Source organism: Bufo bufo, chromosome 2 (assembly GCF_905171765.1).
Source record: "Bufo bufo chromosome 2, aBufBuf1.1, whole genome shotgun sequence".
Classification (NCBI taxonomy): domain Eukaryota; kingdom Metazoa; phylum Chordata; class Amphibia; order Anura; family Bufonidae; genus Bufo; species Bufo bufo.
Genome location: NC_053390.1, coordinates 72203297 through 72226568, shown reverse-complemented (window position 1 = coordinate 72226568; position 23272 = coordinate 72203297). Strand labels below are relative to the sequence as shown.

The window sequence follows — 23272 nt, the reverse complement described above, 5'->3', positions numbered from 1 at the left end:
GACTTGGATCATGACCAAGGATCAACCATGTGATCCCCTATGTAGAGTACTACAGAAATATGGATCACAGTAATCAGCTATACAGAGCAATGAGCAGCACTATATGTGACGGACGGTTGGTGCGACGGTTCAGCATTGTTGGCAGCACATCCATCTCTACACTGGGCAATGTGGTGGCGACAACTGCCAGTTTCAATCAACGACAAACAAGCATGTTTATCAGGAGATCGCTGGGCGTGTTTACATGGCACAGTAATAAAGAATGAGGAATCAAAAGTGACATTTCTTGGCAAATCTTCCCTCCGTATGAATGGGCCTTTATTCTGGGCACCCCCCCAAAAAAAATCATTGATTCTGATTACCGGATATAAACCAAGCTAAATAGAAATGATAATCGGCCGGCCTCAGCCAAAAATATCTTGTGCTCCGTCTAATACGCAGCTACTTCAAAAGAGATGACAAACTCATCTCCGCTCAGGAAGAAAGGAGAAAGCAATATTACAGGTCTCAAGGGACGGAGATAGCAAGTTCCTTTAGATAATGACCCCCCTTGTGACATGTGGATCGGCAGAGCAGCTTCTCGCTCATTCATCTTAAAGAGAATCTTAACTAATCACACGTTCTGCTTTCTGCGGCTCAATTGTGCTGGATTCTTTTCTTTTCCTTGGTTAATTACAAAGGGGGACTTGAGAGCGATTTTCACCCCAACCCAAGTCTCACGCTCTGCAATCACGGCTTTTGTGTTCTGTCATTATGGAGCTTACCCTGTACATGGAGAGATCGATTCGCAGGGAATTGTGCAACTGGTCCAGGAGCTTCACAAAGCGTTCTTTCTGCACAGAAGAATAAAAAAAAAAGCATCATTACATGTTGGTGAGCAACGTCGAAAACTGCAGAGAAAAACGGTCACATCCAAATACACATAGGAGCTAAAAGGGAATGAAAGTCCATCGCTGAAGAACATGGTCTAGATCGGGGGTGGTCTTCTCTAACATTACTGCTGAATCCAGAAGGGAGAACACTCACCCCGAAGTTGGAGGCTGAGAAGCGGTCCGACGCGGACACGTTGGTAGAGGCTGTGGTGTGGGCATAGTAGGCATTGATATTGGCGAGGAGCGTGCTCATGACGGCAGGAACTCCGGGACACATATACTTTGAAGACAGACAAGCAAAATGTCTGGAAAACAAAGAAAATTCATGGTTAAAAGATAATCCACAGACCAATGAGGGGGGATGGTTTTCAGGTTTAGTAATCGATCCCCGATTCGATTTAGGAATCGAATTCTGAGTCAATAGATCAGCATTCCCAACTCGTGAGCTTCCTCTATAAGCTGGAATGTAGAGCGGCTTTAAAAGGGTGTCATGCCTCCTGGAGGACCCCACACGTCCATGGATTTTACAGATAGGCAACTGATTGCAATGATAACTGTGCATTACTTGCTGAATCCTCCTGCAGATTACATGTGATCACTGGGGGCCCCAACAGCAGGACTGGCTTATAGGTAGGAGATTCTTTCCACAAAAACTGGTTTCCCACAGCCACTATACAATGTAGGGCGCTGTGCTGGAGCACCACCGTCTCTTCTGCTGACTGGCGGGTGTGCCAGGACTTGATGCCCTACCGATCTGATATTGATAACCTCTACTGAGGACAGGCCATCAATATCAACATTTCCAGACAACCCCTTTAAGGAGGAACACTACCCACAAGCTATTTCACATAAACTTCGGCAGTAATACCTACAATATCCTAATTTATGACAAGCTATCCTGAATGGTGCCCACTGTGTCCTATTTTCCCTTTTTTGGCCCCATCACAGTTTCTGCCCCCTGCTCTATCTCAATGTCTTCTCGATTCCAGCAGCAGTAAGATCAGCCGCTGGTGCTCACCTCCAAGGAAGCCCCTTCATGATATCCTGCCTGCATCTCTGGCAGACCCTACAAACTGGATAACTATTCCTAGGTCTGTAATTCTTACAAGGGCTTCCTATGTAAGCTTTCTCTTTCAGCAGAGTACAGACAGTGGGGCACCTAGCCTTTCTGCTGCCTGAGGCGAAAACTGAAACAACGCCCATTGCCCATGGCCCTTCTGCTGCCCCTACCTGGTGCTGCCTGAGGCGATTGCCCATACCTGGCCTCATTGGTGGTGCACCCCTGACTACAGAGTATCATAAATGGCAGCCTGCACTCTGCTGATGGATCTGCAGGGCAATAAGAGTGGATTTGCAGCATATATTTAAAAAAAAAAAAAAAAAAAATGCTTAAAAAAAAAGGTAGGAGATTGCTCATACCTTATCTCACCACCCACAATAAGCTGTAGGGAACGGTTGAGACCTCTGCCATTCGCCTGGGCCCCACCACCCAGAGATAAATGACGCAGACACCCACATCATCTTGCAGCAAAGATTAATCGGCGCACAGCATTCATTTGTTAATAGGAACATTTAAAGTGAAATGTCAGCGCGGCTAATGAGCGCAACGTAGGACTGGAATGTAAACGGAGCCGGAGATGACTATTTTATCATTTCTAGGATTCACATGGGGAAGATGAGGTACAAGCTTCATGTTTTTTTTTTTTTTTTTTGGGGGGGGGGGCAGTATCTGGCAGCGCTGGGATGTGGCTCGTGTAGATAATACATTAATAAGGAACCGATTTTCACAGGCTGATAAGAGGATTTCTCCAGTGTTTGTTACAGATCACACCAGACGTGTCACCGTCACTGCTAAATATTCCACACAAACAGCCTAGAGGGCTTCTCCACTGATGGAAAATTGGAGAAAACGGGTAAAAAGAGAAACGTTCAAGCAAAACATTTCATGTCTGCAAAGAGGCAAGGAAAGGATGTCCCTAAACAGTAAGGGCTCATTCACATCGGCATTTAACTGATCCAGCATGCACGGTTCTTTGTCCGGCCAAAGCTGGCACTTATGCCAGAAAGTGGCTGGATTGCCACTGGATCCAATTATGGTCAATGACATCAGGCAGTGTGCAGCCGTGCCTGGCTATGCTGGATCCAGGGACTCTACCATGCTGTTCCTCAGCTGGGACATCCTGCCGGATGAGTTAACTGCAGATGAGAGGAGATACAAGAGAAAAAACAGAGAGGACGAAGCCAGGCAAGAAAAGAAAAGAGGAAGGGAGGCAAGAGAGAAAAGTGGAGGCATGAAAAAAAGAGAAGGTGAAAGCAGGCAAGAAAAGAGAAAGTGAAAGCAGGCAAAAAAAAAGAAGGTGAAAGCAGGCAAAAAAAGAGAAGGTGAAAGCAGGCAAGAGAAGGTGAAAGCTGGCAAGAAAAGAGAAGGTGAAAGCAGGCAAGAAAAGAGAAGGTGAAAGCAGGCAAAAAAAGAGAAGGTGAAAGCAGGCAAGAGAAGGTGAAAGCAGGCAAGAGAAGGTGAAAGCAGGCAAGAAAAGAGAAGGTGAAAGCAGGCAAGAAAAGAGAAGGTGAAAGCAGGCAAGAAAAGAGAAGGTGAAAGCAGGCAAGAAAAGAGAAGGTGAAAGCAGGCAAAAAAAGAGAAGGTGAAAGCAGGCAAGAGAAGGTGAAAGCAGGCAAGAGAAGGTGAAAGCAGGCAAGAGAAGGTGAAAGCTGGCAAGAAAAGAGAAGGTGAAAGCAGGCAAGAAAAGAGAAGGTGAAAGCAGGCAAGAAAAGAGAAGGTGAAAGCAGGCAAGAAAAGAGAAGGTGAAAGCAGGCAAGAAAAGAGAAGGTGAAAGCAGGCAAGAAAAGAGAAGGTGAAAGCAGGCAAGAGAAGGTGAAAGCAGGCAAGGGAGTAGAAAGGGAAGACAGTTAAATGAAGTCAAGAGAAGAGAAAGAAAAACAGGTAAGATAAGGAAAGGGGAAGGCAAAGAAAAAAATGACAAATGATTCCCTACTTTTGCAGATTCATTTTACAGGGATCTTCTTGTTGACCTTAAAGGAGTCATCTAGGAATCTGATATTGATGGACTATCCTCAGAATAGGTCACCAATATTAGATTGGTGGGGGTCCGACTCCCTCACAATCAGCTGTTTGAAGAAGGCGCTGTGCTCACCAGACCCCCAGGGAGAACTGCGGTCTCCTCACAGCTTACCACTGTACACTGTATGTTACTGAGCTGCTCCTAGGCCACATGACTAATGTACGGTGACATCACTGGCCTAGGAAGAGGCCTAAGCATTCACAGAGCATTACAGCCTGTTCCAAACACTGATCGGCGAGAGTCTGACTCCCCGAGGATAAGTCATCAATATTAAATTCCCAGATAACCCCTTTAAGGAGAGCAGCTGTTTATGGAGACTTAGTGGCACCTTGCTGGCGTCACCTTTTGGGAGTGGTTCTCTAAGAGCCAAAGACCAAATTTTTAACAAGCCGTTTACCTTGTTATGTTCTAAGGCTTGTTAACAAGTCAGACAGAGAGATACCTCTTTGCCTGTTATTTTCCCATAGAGCATCATCACAAAGCCTCCATACACGGCTGGTCTATTACAGAAAACCAGTACCTCCCATTTTTTTAATCAGGTATATTTTTACTGAAAATCTATAACAATATAAAGGGAAAGCAATGAGTTACATACAATTGCTGTACATTTGTTCGCATAATATCCATCTAAAACATAATAAAGTATTGTTGCGTTTACAATATTGCGTGTCAAGTCAGTCTTCCAAAACTCCACTGGTATCCCTCCGGATGCCAATGTAAGACATTTACATAATATTACTTATAACGATAACCCCCTCCCACCCCAACCCAAACTTCCATGCGAAGAGATGACCGTTTTAACCCAAGTTGGGGTAACATAATGCATTGGCTTAGGCCTCTTTCACACGGGCGTCATGGATTTGGGCCGGATAGAATGCGGGTGCGTCGCGGGAAAATGCACGATTTTTCCGCGCGAGTGTAAAACATTTTAATGAGTTTTGCACGCGTGAGAAAAATCGGTATGTTTAGTACCCAAACCCTAACTTCTTCACAGAAGTGCGGGTTTGGGTTAGGTGTTGTGTAGATTTTATTATTTTCCCTTATAACATGGTTATAAGGTAAAATAATAGCATTCTTAATACAGAATGCATAGTAAAATAGTGATGGAGGGGTTAAAAAAAAATAAAAAAAAAATTTAACTCACCTTAATCCACTTCTCTTCTTTCTTCAAGACCTAGTTAAAGGACCTTTGATGACATCACTGTGCTCATCACATGGTCCATCACATGATCCATCACATGGTGATGGATCATGTAACGGACCATGTGATGAGTGCAGTGGCATCACCACAGGTCCTTTTCCTCAAAGAAGAAGAAAGAAGAGAAGCCGGGCTACGCGAACAAGTGGATTAAGGTGAGTTAAATTATTATTATTTTTTTAACCCCTCCATCACTATTTTACTAAGCATTCTGTATTAAGAATGCTATTATTTTCCCTTATAACCATGTTATAAGGGAAACTAATAATGATCGGGTCCCCATCCTGATCGTCTCCTAGCAACCATGCGTGAAAATCGCACCGCATCCGCGGATGCTTGCGATTTTCACGCAGCCCCATTTACTTCTATGGGGCTTGCGTTGCGTGAAAAACGTACAAAATAGAGCATGCTGCGATTTTCACGCAATGCACAAGTGATGCGTGAAAATCACCATTCATGTGCACAGCCCCATAGAAATGAATGGGTCCGGATTCAGTGCGGGTGCAATGCGTTCACCCTACGCATTGTACCCGCGAGGAAATCTCGCCCGTGTAAAAGAGGCCTTATGATTGGTTCAATGTATTATCGTGTTACACATTAGACTTTCCCAGGCTGGTGTATCAAAACCACATATCTACCTCTAGCTAGGATATACTGGAGTTCCCCACCATTTAGAGTAGATGTGTTAATGCAGAAAGTTGACCCCGCAGACAGTCTCCCGCCAGTGCCCGCGGCGCCAATCCAGGGACTTCAAACCAACCCGCCCAAATGGACATCAACTTTGCCGGGCATCATCTTTTTAGATATATTCCTCTTTCGTATCTTAGCATATTATTAATTCTGCTTATAAACTCCCGTCTAGTGGGTGGTCTCCTTTCTATCCAGTATTTGGCTATTAGTATTCTAACCTGAAATAACATTCTTTGTATGCTTAAAGATATTCCGCTATCCCCTCCTAGCATATCTGTGATACCTAGTATACACAATCTGGGATCACACACTACCTGTATCTGAGTCACCTGGGTAATTATTTGCAGCACTTCTTTCCAGTATGTTCCTAACTCAGGGCAATCCCAAAACATGTGCATTAAGGAGGCCTCCTCCACCCCACACCGAGGGCAGCATGAGTTTGGCCGAATACCTATCCTGTACAGGAGTTTTATACACTCTGTGTATTAAATATAGTTGAGATAGGCGTTGGGCTTCACTAAGCATCAAGCTAGAAGTTAAAGCTAGAATTCCATCCCACTTCTCCGGTGTGATGGCTCCGACGTCACGTTCCCACCTCCCCTAATTGGTGGGCAGCTTGGAGATAGACTTATCAAATAGAGGTCTGTAGAGGATAGAAATCAGTCCTTTAGAACTGCCACTACGCAGCACCTGTTGGGCTATCGGAGGAGAAGTCGACAGTGACGTGCGCCAGGTATGCATGCCTAAGCTGCAGGAATTGATAAAACATATTGTGAGGGAGACCAAATTCCTGTTGTATCTGTTGTGGCAAGGTGCAGGGTACCGTAATGGATGGCAGATACGTGTCACCGAGGTTCCTGGCCTCGGTGAAGTAAGAGCCGGGTTTTGTGTGTTAACAGCAGAAGCTGTTGACACCTTTAATACTTAGTATGGCTGCAAAGCCAATCCGGGACGGCTTTTACTGGGAGTAGGTAAAGAGTTGGGCGGGTGCCTACTCCCCACGTTCCAGAACCAGGTTTTGAAGCTGGGGTTTAAATTCCCAGGCAGCAACCTCAGCTGGGAGGAGGGGAAGGAAGGGAAATCCCTGTGGGGTGGTTTTTGCAGTGTGTGGAGCTGAGGTCCGGACCCCGACACAGGCGTACAGAGCCCAGACCCCCTGGGGGAATACTTAATGTGGCTGTGCGATCGGCCGGGACAGGACTCATTCCAATAAAGGAGCCAGGTGGAGCTCTTGGTTATTTTGTGTGTGAATTAACACCAAGTGACTGTTTTGCTTTTTCTGTTTGAGCAAATGTGAAATAAACGCTCTTTTGCTTCGTTACCTGGACTCCATTTGCCTCTATACTGCACCCGCACCCCTGTCTACCGGAGTAAATCCCACACTGTGCAAATGATTTCATAACTCCATCCTTTCGAATTTGATGAAGAAAGAAGATGCCCTTCTCTTCCCACGGGGAAAAGCCTTCGAGTCTAAACATTTCAGTCGTGGGCAGTACCTCCCTTAAAGGGGTTGTGTCAATTCAGCAAATGGCATTTATCATGTACAGAAAGTTATTACAAGGCACACTATAGGGAAATGCTCCAGCCTCACTGGTGCCGGCCACTGAACAGGCCGGTGCTTTTCCTACAGTGTGCAAGCACGACCACCTCTGCTGGATTACAAGTTGATTGTAACCCCTGGATACTAGCCATATAAAATGTGATGGAAAAATGAATCCAGCCAGCAAAGGAGGCAATATGGACAATCACAATACATTAGTAAGGGCCTTGTATTAACTTTCCCTGCATGATAAACGCCACTTGCTGAAATGAGACAACAAAAGGGATGCGGATGGATATTTGGCTTAGGCTACTTTCACACTTGTGTTTACGTTTTCCGGTATTGAGATCCATCATAGGATCTCAATACCGGAGAAGAACGCTTCCGTTTTGTCCCCATTCATTGTCAATGGGGACAAAACTGAACCAAAGTGAATGGAGTGCTCCAGAATGCATTCCGTTCCGTTTGGTTGCGTTCTCATACCGGAGAGCAAACCGCAGCAAGCTGAGGTCTTTTTTCCGTCATGGGATGTGGAGTAAGACGGTGCAATGGAAGTCAATGGGGACGGATCCGTTTTCTCTGGCACAATCTGACACAACAGAAATCTCTCCCCCACTGACTTTCAGTGGTGTTCATGACAGATCCGCCTTGGCTATGTTAAAGAAGATCAAACCGGATGCAGATGGTTGTATTATCAGTAACGGAAGCGTTTTTGCTGATCCTTGCCGGAACAGGCAAAAACGCAAGTGGGAAAGTAGCCTTAGCTGTTTACCCTTGTCATGTCCCAAGGCTTTCTAAAAAGTCAAACTTTGACTAATAGGGAACCACTTCCAAAAAGGTGGCACTAGCGAGGCGGTTCTCTTTTTCCGGGAGATAGCTCTTTCAAGTCACATGTTGAGTAGCATTATACCTTAACGTGTAAGCTTCCAACTACCCCACAGACTTGTATGCCTGGTTTGGCCAAGCATGCACATGTCCTCAAGGGCAATACTCCGCTTTCAGGCATGTCTTACAAAAATGAAGACAACAGCGTGGATAAAGTAAGAGGGGCAGCATATATCTTGATGGGATGGAGTTCCCCTTTAAGTTGGATATTTCAGAGGCTAGAATTTCCAACCATTTGTTATGGCTGTCCTTGTTCTGTCAGCCTACGTTATATTACAGACACATTTCCATTGCTCTCCTGAAAATGAGACGTCCTGTGACAGCTGTCATTTCTGGACCAAAATAAACATCTGCAGGTTCCCTCGGCTGGAGCTACATATTGAGGGTTGTCCTCGTGCTGCCTGTACATCACAGGGAGGCAGATGACCCCTCCGCTCATAGCACTGTGGAGGGAGCGATCGGAGGCATCGCCCGCCTATAATGAGCTGGATTAGGGACTTGTTCTGATACTGGAGATGAACTCACCTGGGAATATATTATGTGATATTCGTCTAGTGGAGTGCTGCCTGCTTATGATACAGAGTCCTCTCCGCCTAATACCGCCACTCATTCATTACAGGCACACAAAGCTGCGAGCGTGCAGATGACTGGAACTAGAGCTCGGCAGGGAAAGCAGGCAGCGTCACCGCTACTGGCACGGCGCTCATTTCACCTGTCCGCATGGGATGGCTAGGGCTGTATAAACACTGCCTTTATGTACAGATGTATGTCGTCACTATAGGGCAGCTTTATTCTGCTATAATGGGTAAAATGAAAAAGTCACTGGATTCAGGCGCCAAAACTTAAAGGGACTCTGTCACCACTTTCTAACCCCCCCTTTTAAAAGTATTGTTATCTCCATGGCGCCCCTGTGATTACAAAGGTGTTGTTAGAAGATAAATTTGCCGTCTCCTTTTGATAAAAAGAGCTTTTATCTAACCTGTCAATCTTCTTGATAAGGTGCCCAGGGCGTTTCTGTTGGTCTCAAGCTGCCGCCCGCCGCCGCCGCTGTTGGTGCCCAGCTCCTCCCCTGATGCTTTCAGCGCCGCCTGAATGTAATGAAATACGCCTCCGGCTCTCGCTCAGTGCCCCCTCCTCCTTTTCAAAGATCCCGCGCGTGCGCACAGGCCTGTGCCTGATGCGCCCGTGCGGACATTTACAATCAGCCTCATTGAGCGAAGTGCGCATGCGCGCACTTCGCTCAACCTCCTCATCAGACGAGCACTGCAGCCGGCCGGCACATTCAGGCGGCGCTGAAAGCATCAGGGGAGGAGCTGGGCACCAACAGCGGCGGCGGCGGGCGGCAGCTTGAGACCAACAGAAACGCCCTGGGCACCTTATCAAGAAGATTGACAGGTTAGATAAAAGCTCTTTTTATCAAAAGGAGACGGCGAATTTATCTTCTAACAACACCTTTGTAATCACAGGGGCGCCATGGAGATAACAATACTTTTAAAAGGGGGGGTTAGAAAGTGGTGACAGAGTCCCTTTAACCCATTATATCCACTAGTGTCACTGAATCCAGCTGTCCCTGCTGTTATTCCCAGTATGACTGGAGCCGAGATATGAGGAGTCTTTTGTAGGGTGCTCACCAGGGGCGCACTGGGAATTTAAAGAAGCCCCATGTTGTAGTCAGAAGGTGAAGCAACACAAGTAGGCAAGGACAACAGAGATATGGGGGGCCAGCAATACCACAGTGCAGCACAATACACTGCCCCCAGCAGAACCAGATACCACAGTGCAGCACAATATACTGCCCCCAGCAGAGCCAAATACCACAGTGCAGCACAATACACTGCCCCCAGCAGAACCAGATACCACAGTGCAGCACAATATACTGCCCCCAGCAGAACCAGATACCACAGTGCAGCACAAAATACTGCCCCCAGCAGAACCATATACCACAGTGCAGCACAATATACTGCCCCAACAGAACCAAATACCACAGTGCAGCACAATATACTGCCCCAACAGAACCAAATACCACAGTGCAGCACAATATACCGCCCCCAGCAGAACCATATACCACAGTGCAGCACAATACACTGCCCCAACAGAACCAAATACCACAGTGCAGCACAATATACTGCCCCCAGCAGAACCATATACCACAGTGCAGCACAATATACTGCCCCAACAGAACCAGATACCACAGTGCAGCACAATATACTGCCCCAACAGAACCAAATACCACAGTGCAGCCCAATACACTGCCCCCAGCAGAACCAGATACCACAGTGCAGCACAATATACTGCCCCCAGCAGAACCAAATACCACAGTGCAGCACAGAATACTGCCCCATCAGAACCAAATACTACAGTGCAGCACAATATACTGCCCCAGCAGAACCAAACACCACCATGCAGTACAAAATACCGCCCCAGCAGAACTAAATACCACTTAGCAGCATAAAATACCCAAGCCCCCGCTGCAGTATTCAGTTCTATCACTCTCCTGAGGATGGCTACACAGCTGAGTTCAGGCTATATCGGCTGAGTGTATAAGTACCTAATGCTCCTAGCATTAATTAATGCTGAGAGAATAAGATCGTTATCTACCTGGCCGACAGCTGTGAGACCTCCCCAAGTCACAGGTAGCACGACTACTGCTGCAGCACAGGTATGAGATGGCCCAGACGGAAGCTGCTGGACATGCGTGCCTATGCATGCTCCCACAGGCCTGGCCACCATAGAGGACGGTGCTTTTTCCTATAGTGTGCAAGTGCGGCCACCACTGCTGGATTTCAGGGTGGTCATAACCATGGAAACGAGAAGCGTATAATGTGATGGAAAAATGGATCTAAAAAGGAAGCAATATGGATAATAACTATACATTAGTAAGTGCCTTGTATTAAGTTTCTCTACACGATAAATGGCATTTGCTGAAGTGAGACAACCCCTTTAACCCCTTAAGGACTTGGCCATTTTTTGCAAATCTGACCAGTGTCACTTTAAGTGCTCATAACTTTAAAACGCTTTGACTTACCCAGGCCGTTCTGAGATTGTTTTTTCGTCACATATTGTACTTCATGACACTGCTAAAATTGGGTCAAAAAAGTTAATTTTTACCGAAAATTTTGAAAAATTAGCAAATTTCAAAGTTTCAGTTTCTCTACCTCTGTAATACATAGTAATACCCCCAAAAATTGTGATGACTTTACATTCCCCATATGTCTACTTCATGTTTGCAGCATTTTGGGAATGATATTTTATTTTTTGGGGATGTTACAAGGCTTAGAAGTTTAGAAGCAAATTTTGAAATTTTCAGAAATCTTCAAAATCCCACTTTTTATGGACCAGTTCAGGTTTGAAGTCATATTGTGAGGCTTAGATAATAGAAACCTCCCAAAAATGACCCCATTCTAGAAACTACACCCCTCAAGGTATTCAAAACTGTTTTTTCAAACTTTATTAACCCTTTAGGTCTTCCACAAGAGTTAATGGCAGATGGAGAAACAATTTTGAAATTTAAATTTTTGGGAAAATTTTCCAATATAATCAATTTTTTCCAGGAGTAAAACAAGGGTTAACTGCCAAACAAAACTCAAAATGGGTTGCCCCGATTCTGTAGTTTGCAGAAACACCCCATATGTGGTCGTAAACTACTGTTTGGCCGAACGGGAGCACATAGAAGAAGGGGAACACCATATGGGTTTTGGAAGGCAGATTTTGCAGGACTGGTTTTGTTTATACCATGTCCCATTTGAAGCCCCCTGTTGCACCCCTAGAATAGAAATTTCAAAAAAGTGACTCCATCTAAGAAAGTACACCCCTCAAGGTATTCAAAACTGGGTTTACAAACTTTGTTAACCCTTTAGGTGCTCCACAAGAGTTATTGGCAGATGGAGAAACAATTTAGAAATTTCAATTTTTTGGAAAATTTTCCAATATAATCAATTTTTTCCAGGAGTAAAACAGGGGTTAACTGCCAAACAAAACTCAAAATGGGTTGCCCTGATTCTGTAGTTTGCAAAAACACCCCATATGTGGTCGTAAACTACTGTTTGGCCAAACGGGAGCACATAGAAGGAGGGGAACACCATATGGGTTTTGGAAGGCAGATTTTGCAGGACTGGTTTTGTTTATACCATGTCCCATTTGAAGCCCCCTGTTGCACCCCTAGAATAGAAATTTCAAAAAAGTGACTCCATCTAAGAAAGTACACCCCTCAAGGTATTCAAAACTGTGTTTACAAACTTTGTTAACCCTTTAGGTGTTCCACAAGAGTTATTGACAGATGGAGAAACAATTTAGAAATTTCTATTTTTTGGAAAATTTTCCAATATAATCAATTTATTCCAGGAGTAAAACAAGGGTTAACTGCCAAACAAAACTTAAAATGGGTTGCCCTGATTCTGTAGTTTGCAGAAACACCCCATATGTGGTCGTAAACTACTATTTGGCTAAACGGCAGGACATAGAAGAAGGGGAACGTCATATGGTTTTTGGAAGGCAGATTTTGCTGGACTGGTTTATTTACACCATGTACCCTTTCAAGCCCCCTGATGCACCCCTAGAGTAGAAACTCCATAAAAGTGACCCCATCTAGGAAACTACGGGATCAGGTGGTTGTTGTTTTGGGACTATTTTAGGGGTAAATATGATTTTTAGTTGCTCTTCATTACTCTTTTTTGAGGCAATGTAACAAAAAAAAATAATTAAAAATTGTTTCTACATTCGCTATTTAGTTTTGTGGAACACCTAAAGGGTTAACATAGTTTGTAAAGTAACTTTTGAATACCTTGAGGGGTGTAGTTTCTTAGATGGGGTCACTTTTTTGGAGTTTCTAGTCTAGGCTACATCAGGGGGGGCTTCTAATGGAACATGGTGTCAAAAAAATAAACTGTCCATCAAAATCTGCCTTCCAGAAACCGTATGAAGTTCCCTTCGTTCTATGCCCTGCCGTGCGGCTATATAGCCATTTACGACCACATATGGGGTGTTTCTGCAAACTACAGAATCAGGGCCATAAATATTGAGTTTTGTTTGGCTGTTAACCCTTGCTTTATTACCGGCAAAAAGGATTCAAATGGAAATTTTGCCCAAAAATGGGTGTTTTGGCACCGTTTTTATTTTATATTTTTAACACCGTTCATCCGAGGCGTTTGGTCAAAAGTTATTTTTATAGCGACGACTTTTACGCACGCGACGATGCCCAATATGTATGGCTCTCAGACTTTGGAGACACTAAGCAGGCATCCTAAAAACTGCGGCCCTCCAGATGTTGTAAAACTACAATTCCCACCATGCCCTGCTGATGGCTGTAGGTTGTCTGGGCATGCTGGGAGTTATAGTTTTACAACATCTGGAGGGCCGCAGTTTGAGGATGCCTGCTCTAAAACTAATATTTTTTTGGGGAAAAAAAATTGTTTCCGTGTCTCCAAAGTCTGAGAGCCATAGTTTTTTATGTTCTCTAGTGGACTGTTGGGGATTATAAAAATTTAGTACTCCATGGAAGTGTGATACTCCCTGAAGCAATTGATAATGCAGAGGCCCGGATGATCGGGGCACGTGTCACATTGAGTAGTGGTGTCCTTCCGTATCCCCCTCTTGTGACACACTCTGCATCTTTTTTGGGTTCGTCCCTTCTTTCCAGTATGGGGGACCACACCTGGAAAGTGTTGGCCAGGGACGATCCGGGCGCCTCCAATTCCCGAGGTAATCCGGCCTGCTCTTTCCCGGTCCGAAAAGATCAGGTCTTTGAGGACTGCCTCATAGAATTGGAGGAATGTCCCTGTGCTGCCAGCGCTTCGGGATAGTACAAAAGAGTTGTACATGGCAACCTGTACCAAGTAGACCGCAACTTTTTTGTACCATGCCCGGGTTTTGCGCATGGCATTATATGGCTTGAGGACTTGATCAGAGAGATCAACTCCTCCCATATACCGATTGTAGTCGACGATACAATCGGGCTTGAGGACCGTTGCCGCGGTACCTCGCACAGGGACTGGGGTGGTGCTGTTACCGTGGATTGTGGACAGCATAAGGACATCCCTCTTGTCCTTATATCTGACCAGCAACAGGTTTCCACTGGTAAGTGCACGGGTCTCACCCCTGGGGATAGGTACCTGGAGGGGGTGGGCAGGGAGGCCGCGTTGATTTTTCCGCACGGTCCCACAAGCGAACGTGGATCTGGCGGCAAGGGACCTGAACAAGGGAATGCTGGTATAAAAGTTGTCCACGTACAAGTGGTAACCGTTATCCAGCAGTGGGTACATAAGGTCCCACACGAGTTTCCCGGTAACACCCAGAGTGGGGGGACATTCTGGGGGTTGAATCCGGGAATCTCGCCCCTCGTACACACCAAATTTGTAAGTGTACCCTGAGGTACTCTCACAAATTTTGTATAGCTTCACGCCATACCTCGCCCGCTTTGTGGGAATATATTGGCGGAAACTGAGTCTCCCCTTGAACGCAACGAGAGACTCATCAACCGCGACCTCCCTTCCAGGTACGTAGGCCTGCTGAAATGTGGCCCCAAAGTGATCGATGACCGGCCGTATCTTATACAGCCGGTCATAGGCAGGATCACCTCGGGGTGGACATGCTGCATTATCGGAATAATGCAGACATTTCCGGATGGCCTCAAACCGGGGACGTGTCATAACCATACTGTACAGTGGGGTCTGGTATAGGACGTCCCCACTCCAGTATTGTCTGACACTGGGTTTTTGGACTAGACCCATATGCAGCACGAGGCCCCAAAATGTCCTCATCTCGGCTGCACTGACCGGCGTCCAGCCACCGGGTCTAGCCAAAAATGAGCCTGGGTTTTGAGCGACGAACTGTTGGGCATACAGATTCGTCTGCTCCACCATCAGATTCACCAGTGGGTTACTGAAAAAAAAACTAAAATAGTCAATTTCAGTAAACCCCACTGTGGGAATCTGGATTCCAGGATTGCCAGCAAAATCCGGAATCTCAGGCTCAAAGTCCACTGGGGGACACCAGCTAAGTTCATCGGCAGGGGGCTCCGGTGGACTTATTTGGTGGGCCGGGAAACCAGTACGAACCCCAGGGCGGCTCGTACTAGGGTGGGCCACAGGATCCCTAGCATGTGGGGCCCCTGGCTCCGCCTGGCGTCGTCTCCGCCACCTTGGTGGCTCATCGTCATCCGATGATGATGAGGAGGATGCGGATGACAAAAGGAGCGTGGGGTCATCCTCATCCTCACTGGGGCTCTCGGAGTCGGAGGCAATCTGGGCGTATGCCTCCTCGGCCCAGAACATCCGGCGGGCCATGGGTGTGTGTGCCTGTATGTGTGCGTGTGTGTGGGGGCAACGGGTGTTCGCGTACTAAATAAGGAAAAAAAAGGGGCAAGTGTTTAGAAAAAAAAAAGTTCAAAGTTGCTGATCAGCGGTACAACGCTGATCAGCGGTGGGGCGGTGGGGCGGGCGATGCGCTAACAGTGGCCGGACAAAAAAAGTGCCGGACAGTCAGCGCACGCAGAAAAAAAAGGGAGGGTCGGAGGGGTGGTAAGGGGGGGGGGTGGTGAGGTGGGGGCTGGTGGGGGGAAGGGTGGGGGGTGTTGGGGCTGGTGGTGGTGGGGGGCTGGTGGGGGGGGGGCAAGTGGCAGGGGGGGGTCTGGGGTCTGATAGATGGATCAGAAAGAAAGAAAAGAAAGTTTAGTAAAAGTTTTTTTTTTTTTTTAACTTTTCCCTTCTTTCCCTTCCTAACGGTGCCTCTCCCTCACTGACCCTAACCTACCTGGGTGGCGATGGGTGCAGGAGGGTGATGGACTACGATTAGGGGGACTCAGGAGCTGGACGCTGGACGGTGCTGCACGGTCAGGGTGCTGGACAGGAAGAGGAGGGGAGAGAGGAGCGCAGGAAGTTTGAATTTCGCGCCTCTCTCCCCTGCACCAATCAGCACCCTGGACAGCAGCGTTCAGCACCAGGGCCAGCGCCGCCTCTCCAAATCCTCGGACTGCGATAGGTGGTGTATAATTACGCCACCGATCGCAGTCTTTTTCCGGTTCATCGGGTCACAGGACACCCGAATGGACCGGAAACGCAGAAAACCGCAGGTCTGAATTGACCTGCGGTTTTCTGCGATCGTCGATACGGGGGGGTCAAATGACCCCCCCCTGCATTGTTACGGGATGCCGGCTGAATGATTTCAGCCGAAATCCCGTTCCGATTAACCCCCGCGGCGCCGGAATAGCAAATTAAAGCCATGACGTACCGGTACGTCATGGGTCCTTAAGGATTCGGGAACCATGCCGTACCGGTACGTCCTAAGTCCTTAAGGGGTTAAATAAAAAGTTATTAAAAAAACACTCCCATAAAATGAGCCCTCACACAGCTCAGTACACATAACTACAAAAAAGTTCTAGGGGTCCGAATATGTTTTTTCAAGGTTTTGATATTTTTTTTTTTCTTCTGTAAAGGAAACTTTTCAAACGCAAGAAAAACTATACATATGTGGTATCACCATAATTGTACTGACCTGGAGAATGAAAGTAACAGGTCAGTTTTACCGTATAGGGAACGTGATTAAAAAAAAACGGTTGCAGAATTGTGTTTTTTTCCCCCCAATTTCATGCCATTTGAAATTTTTTCCAGCTCCCCACTATATAGTATGTAATACTAAATGGTGAAACTAGAAAATACTACTTGTTCCAAAAAACAAGCCCTCATATGGCTATGTGAACAGAAAAATAAAAAAGTTATGGCCCTGGAAAAGCTGGCAGTGAAAAATAAAAACAGAAAAATTAAAAACCTCCGGGGTTAAAAGGGTTAAGGATTGCTCACACAGCTGAGGATTAGCATGATTGTAAACCGCACGGGCTCCAGGCTGATGGCTCTTACCAATATTATACCCTCAACTGTGAGAAGTGTAAGGTTTGTAAACGTTTGAGCCTTTGGATAGAAACAAGAATGTTTCCATTCACTTACAGCAAGCAGAAAACGGTGAGACCGTGAAGTGCAAAGTCTATTTAAAAGTAGCAGCACAACACAGCTCTTCCAAGAGACGATGGAGATTTATCAATGTGTAATACGTACAATGGCGGTATATAGATCTATATCAACGAGAGATGAGCCGGTGACACTACTACCAAGTCAGGACAATGTACTTTTAGGGTCACTCCTGTTGCGTCCCCCTCATACTCACGTCATGGCTTGGTAAATGGACTCAATCCCATAACGCATGGCAAACTCATCGACGATCTCCTGTGCCGTCTCGTCAAAGTAAACTTTCCAGGCATCGTCACCCTTAGCTTCTGGGATCTTCACCACGCCGCTCCCCTGGATGTCTGTGAGGTGATGGAACAGGTTCTGGACGAAGAAGAGAGTTGATTAATGGGGTACTCCCATCCCAGGGAATTAATGTCTGGAAGATGCGGTCTCTACCACTGGGGCCCATACCTACATATAGAGCAGGGGCTCCGACAACCCCTGTCTTGCCTGATAAAGTGGCTCCTGTTCTATGGGAGTTAGGCCTCATGCACACGACCGTTCCGTTTTTTGCGGTCCGCAAACCGCAGATCCGCAAAAAAACGGAAGCAATCTGTGTGCCTTCCGCAATTTGCGGAACGGAACGGGCGGCCCATTGTAGAAATGCCTATTCTTGTCCTCAAAACGGACAAGAATAGGACATGTTCTATTTTTTTGGCAGGGCCACGGAATGGAGCAACGGACGCATCTTTTGTGTCCCCATTGAAGTGAATGGGTCCACATCCGAGCCGCAAAAACGGCAGCTCGGATGCGGACCCAAACAACGGTCGTGTGCATGAGGCCTTACTGTAATGGCCGAGTGATCGTGTTCAGCTGCTAACTCCAAAAGAAATGAATGGATAGAGCTGCCACTTCCTCAGGCTGGATGAGGGTAGGGGGGGGGGCTTAGGGATGGCAACTGTTAGATAAGCCGGAGCTACGAATACCCATTTAACAACATGTAGGGGACAAACACAGGTGTTTTACCAGTACTGATTCTATGGTTAACGGAGCTCATCACATAAGCCCCTCCCCTGAGGAGCCCCGCAGCAGACTCTATAGAGGTCCCATGGGCACCCTTGCTCCTAACTAAAAGGAGGAAGTCACATGTCTCTAGTCCTCACTTGTCCCTAGCTGGCACTTCAGGGGGCCACTGGTTGGGTGTAATTGCACCCACATTTTCAAAAGACATTACACAAAATCTTCTCCAGTGACATTCCTTAATTCATAAGATACATCTGATAGGTCTATTTAATAAATCACAGTGAAATACTTTTAAAGTACAGTAAGATGCCCATAATGTAGTCAATTATTTTTTATTGCCCGTGGACTGAAGGTTCCCCAGAATCAGATGAACACTGCTGCTTTCAGCCCCATACCTGCGCACAGACTGGGTGTGGTACTACAAGCTACAGTACATCAAAGTGCATGTGGCTGAACTACAATACCACACACAATCTGTATACGGGCGTGGAGCAATGTTCGAAGGAATCAGCCCTACTTTCCCAATCCTGGAGAAGCCCTTTAACTTCGTAATAAACCATAATGACATTGAGATGAGGCTGCGCTGAGAAAGGACCTCTGTGAAGAGAGTTTCGGAATAATTGTCCTCATCTGAAGGTCCCTGACACTACAATAATCTACATGTAAATGGCCTCTCAAGGCCATTAGCGTTAATTTAATCCTGCCTGCAGAAAAAAAATTAATAAAAGGATTAAAAACTGCTTTGTTTACTGCAGATCACATGACCTGGCGGCTGCCGGTCGGCGCTCTGTATGGTAATGGATGACCTTCACAATGTATATACACCGCCGACTGGATGTATTATGAATCCTGGTGTACAGAAAGTTCTCGTCTCAGGGAGATGTACAGCAATTATTCAGCGGCTGCTGTTATTGTACATGAAGTGACATCGGGCCTCTCACTAAATGCGCTGGTACACTGCTGTGCACTGGGGGAGCGGAGCGATTTCAGAGAATTAAAGGGCAATAACTTCATTAAGACGGAGTAGCCTTATCATGTTGTTTGCATAGTTCTATTGTAATTTGCTGCACAATCTAAGCATAAACTCACAGCTCCTCTCTGCCTCCTCCTAGTGTTCATGTGGCTGTACCCCCACAAATGAAGGTATAACCCATTGCAGTCTATTAGCAGGCACTTACTACTCGCTGCAAGAAATGAACAGTTGCAATCCACTGCTCTCTAGTATCAGACATTTTAGGCTAGGGAGAGGCTGACTGTCGGACAGGCGAGTGCAGTCTATTGGTCCCTGTTATCAGCTATTTCATGCTGGAGGGAGGCTGACTGTAGTGTTAATCAACAGGGCGAGAGGAAGGAAGCGCAGAAACTCCCCGTCCAATTATCAGTACTTCATATTCTGCAGTGCTGAAAACCTCCAAAAATACTTGCATCCATATTTACTATGGATATCAGCCTGGAGATGAACTTTAAAGAGGTTCTCCGGGAAGGATCTAAAGTGGCCTCCACCAGCCTGTCCTAGAATGTGAGCAGGACTGGTTGCCTCCACTTGCAGAGCTACCTAAGGGGGTGAGAGGACGAGGCCTCCCTACACTGCTCTACAATAGATGGTAATGATGCGATCCTGCCTACCAAATCCCATCAAGGCTGAGCAGCCTGACAGGAACACTCACCAATATGTAATATATGAAAGTGCCAGGGCATAATGTGTAGTGAGGCCTGCCCTTTAACCCCCCTAGGCAGCTCTGGCCACCAGTCCTGCTCACATTGTGGGACAAGTTGATGGCAGCCATGTTATAGAATTCCCAAAGGACCTCTTTAAAGTAAAGCACACCTTCATCTAATACTTAAAAATGTAATATTTGACGTGACATTCAATATTCAGTCCTCCACCTTCAATCACATGGAGCCCAGGAAGTCGAGATTTAGGCTGCCATATGCAGGATGCTTGCAATGAAGAACAGAAATTCTGTAAATGACTTGGCCATCTGCACATAAACCTGTAGACAAAGGTGTACATGCAGGCAGACTATATTGCAGCTATGGGGCCCTTAGAGAGAGCCCAGTCCTGGCTTATATAATCCTTTATCACTTTGCAGTACTCCCTATCTCCAGATGGTAAGAGACTGGCCCATCAGACACGGAAAGGTCTTGCAATCAACACCAGGCCCCTCTGTCCTGGATGGTAAAGCTCTGCACCGTCTCTGCTACGAGGCCCCCTCTCTCCTGTGCACTGCCTGTAGAGACAAGCAAGGACCACTCACCTCATGTAGACACGTGTACTGGACGTGGTATGGCGCCACTTTCTCCTCTCCTTTAATCTCAACATTAATCTGTAGGCGAATAGCACCAGAGACGGCCGACTTGTCTGTCCTCTTCTCTGCAAAGATATAAAAAACAGACCAGTTATACCATCCGCCAGACTGGATCCAGTCATATAGTCCTTGAACAGACCTATAGTAGTAGTGTCCCCATTATGGTACTATACGGAGTCTAAACAGGGCGTGCTCTGCTGGAATGTATTGCGGGACATGTAGTGCTTACACTAGAAACTTTGACCTGGGGCCAACATGCCAATATGGGGGCAGCCTGCAGCTGACACACTGTTGCAGACAACACACCATTATGGGGGCATCTGTGGATGACAAACTGTTAAGGGGGGTTCACACAAGGGTTTTTGCTCACATTTTTCTTCACTTCTATGTTTTTCATGGCGGTTTTTGCGCCTGTGTTTATTGGTACATTTCTTGCAGTAAAAATGCTAGCGCCAGATCTTAGCTGAAGGTCTATGGAAAATATGAAGTGCAAGACACAAAAGCTTTTTTTCCTGGCATTTTTGTTCATTAGATGTCGTTTTTTGTCTTTCTGGCTTTTTAAAAAAAACACAAGATGGAGCTCTTGGCATTTTGTTCAGGTGTTTTTCATATCATCATCTCTATACTGGAAAAACACCAGTAAAACACCAGTGGGCAAAAGGCACAAAAGATCCTACAGGACTGATATTTTACGAGGAAGTATTTACTGGAACAGACACGTCAGGAGCCAAGAGAGGTGACACATCCTCTTCAACTAATGGAAAGTAGACGTCAATTTAGAAATTTCTGTAAATTTTAAATAAAATATTAATCTAAAGTGGAACTTAATTTTACATAAAAGGCATCCAAAACCTTACTAACACTTTGGGTATCTTTTCCCCGATAGGATCCCGTGTGCTCGCTGCCACCTCTAAGGCCCCTACTACTAATAACCTCCTCGTATCATCCAGCATTGTGCTTCATTAGGTCTCATGATACGTGTAGCCTTCCAATTACCGCCAGCGAGGCTCTGCACCTATTTATACATGGAGCTGAGAGATGAAGCAGACCTGGGTAATCATGCTACAAATTAAAATCTGAAGCTAGACATCTCATTAGGTAAAGAGGGAGCACATTTTAATGGTGCTCGTCCTGCGTCTGTCATATAGAGACAAAGGATTCGGGGTGTCTGCAGGCGGATGACAACATGAGATAACTTTCTAATGAGCAAAGGGAACGCTCTTTGCAGAATTTGAAGATAGGGAGAGTACAGATTTGTTAGTGATGTCTCATCCAGGAGCCGGGTGAAGAGGGGGAACCACAAAAAATGTTGGGTAACCTAGAAGATATAAAGGTATCCTTGGTGGGTAACAGATGCCTGGTGGGCGAGTATCCTCAGGGCAGGGGCGTAACTACCATAGCGGCAGACCATGCGACTTCTATGGGGCTCTGGGCAAGAGGGGGTCCAGTCTTAGTTGGGTGAAAACTTGGTCAGGACTCTACCCTCTAAAGCAGGCATGCTCAACCTACGGCCCTCCAGCTGCTGCAAAACTACAACTCCCATCATTCTCGGACAGCCTACAGATATCAGCCTACAGAAGGACATGGTGGGAGTTGTAGTTTTACAACAGCTGGAGGGCCGCAGGTTAAGCATCCCTGCTCTAAAGGAACAACTTTTAGCAAATGAGGCAGTGGAAAAATAGCCAAAGGGTCATTGAAAAGGGTTTAGGCAGAAAACCTTCTGTCCTGTGTGGGGGGCCTGGTTTGATCCTTGCTATGGGGCCCTTACTTCTCTATGTACACCACTGCCTGAGGGATAGCCTTGGACTGTTTCTGCACTGCTGCAATCCCCTCTAGTTAAATATGCTACTACTCACTCAATGTATAATATATATATTGTGGTAAAGTGTATGGTAAAGTCCTGGAAGTGGTGTATGTCCCACCCATGTTCCTCAACTGGGTGAGGTAAGTAAAATCCAGGAAGATGGCGCTGGCTTCAGCAAACGTAGTTGCTGGAGCTATTTTTTGTTAAAGTTCAAGGGCTGGATTTTATTTGGACTGGGAATGTAGGTTTGGTAGTGGGACCTCCCCCAGTCCACCCCATTCTAGGGCATGTTTTCCCCTAGCCTGAGGGATCCCCAGGAGTAGTCCAGCTGGGATCGTTAGGGGGAAATAAAAGCACATCCCAGGCTGTCAGTCTAAGGAGCTATGCCCGGAAAAGCCTAGGAAGCTGGCTGCCTTGCTGGTTAGAGAAGCCTGATTCTCCGTGTGTGACCTGCGCTCGATAGGTGAGCTATAAACAAACCCAGTGAGTTAGAACTTGGTTCACCTGTAATTGCCAAAGTGCCATAAAATAAAGCATTGTTTGGACTTTAATCCTGTTGTCTGCGAAGGAATATATATATATGAAGAAAAAGACTCCAGCGTAATTTGGATTAACTTGATTTCTTTTTATTATATGGTTATTGCGGCTTTAAATGTTACGTTTCGGCCATGTGGCCTTCTTCAGACTGCCGTGAACATAAGATATATCATTTTAGTATACATTTCATATCATATCATAAAGGGAACATGTAATTATGACATCTGAACATATGAGGATATGTACATATCATAGAATTCCATCTAAGTATATTTTACATTTAATTCAAGATTCAATTAATCTCAAAAAATCAATTCATCACAAAAAAGGGATCTCAAAAGTAAGAGACCCAGTGTCATGTTCCGGAGTGGTCGTCCTGTAGTATTATCCAAAAGATA

At 46.1% G+C, this 23272-nt stretch overlaps 1 protein-coding gene across 3 annotated transcripts in view; it reads right to left on the bottom strand.

The window, feature by feature from the left end:
* The window catches only part of UNC13B (unc-13 homolog B), a 369265-nt gene that overhangs the window by 48165 nt on the left and 297828 nt on the right, over positions 1-23272 (bottom strand). For all 3 annotated transcript variants that reach the window (XM_040421204.1, XM_040421203.1, XM_040421202.1), the window contains 4 exons: positions 20483-20598; positions 17419-17582; positions 1027-1177; positions 765-833 (listed from right to left, as the gene is read on the bottom strand). In XM_040421204.1, the coding sequence (XP_040277138.1) occupies positions 765-833; positions 1027-1177; positions 17419-17582; positions 20483-20598 (500 nt within the window). The remainder of the gene's footprint in view (positions 1-764; positions 834-1026; positions 1178-17418; positions 17583-20482; positions 20599-23272) is intronic.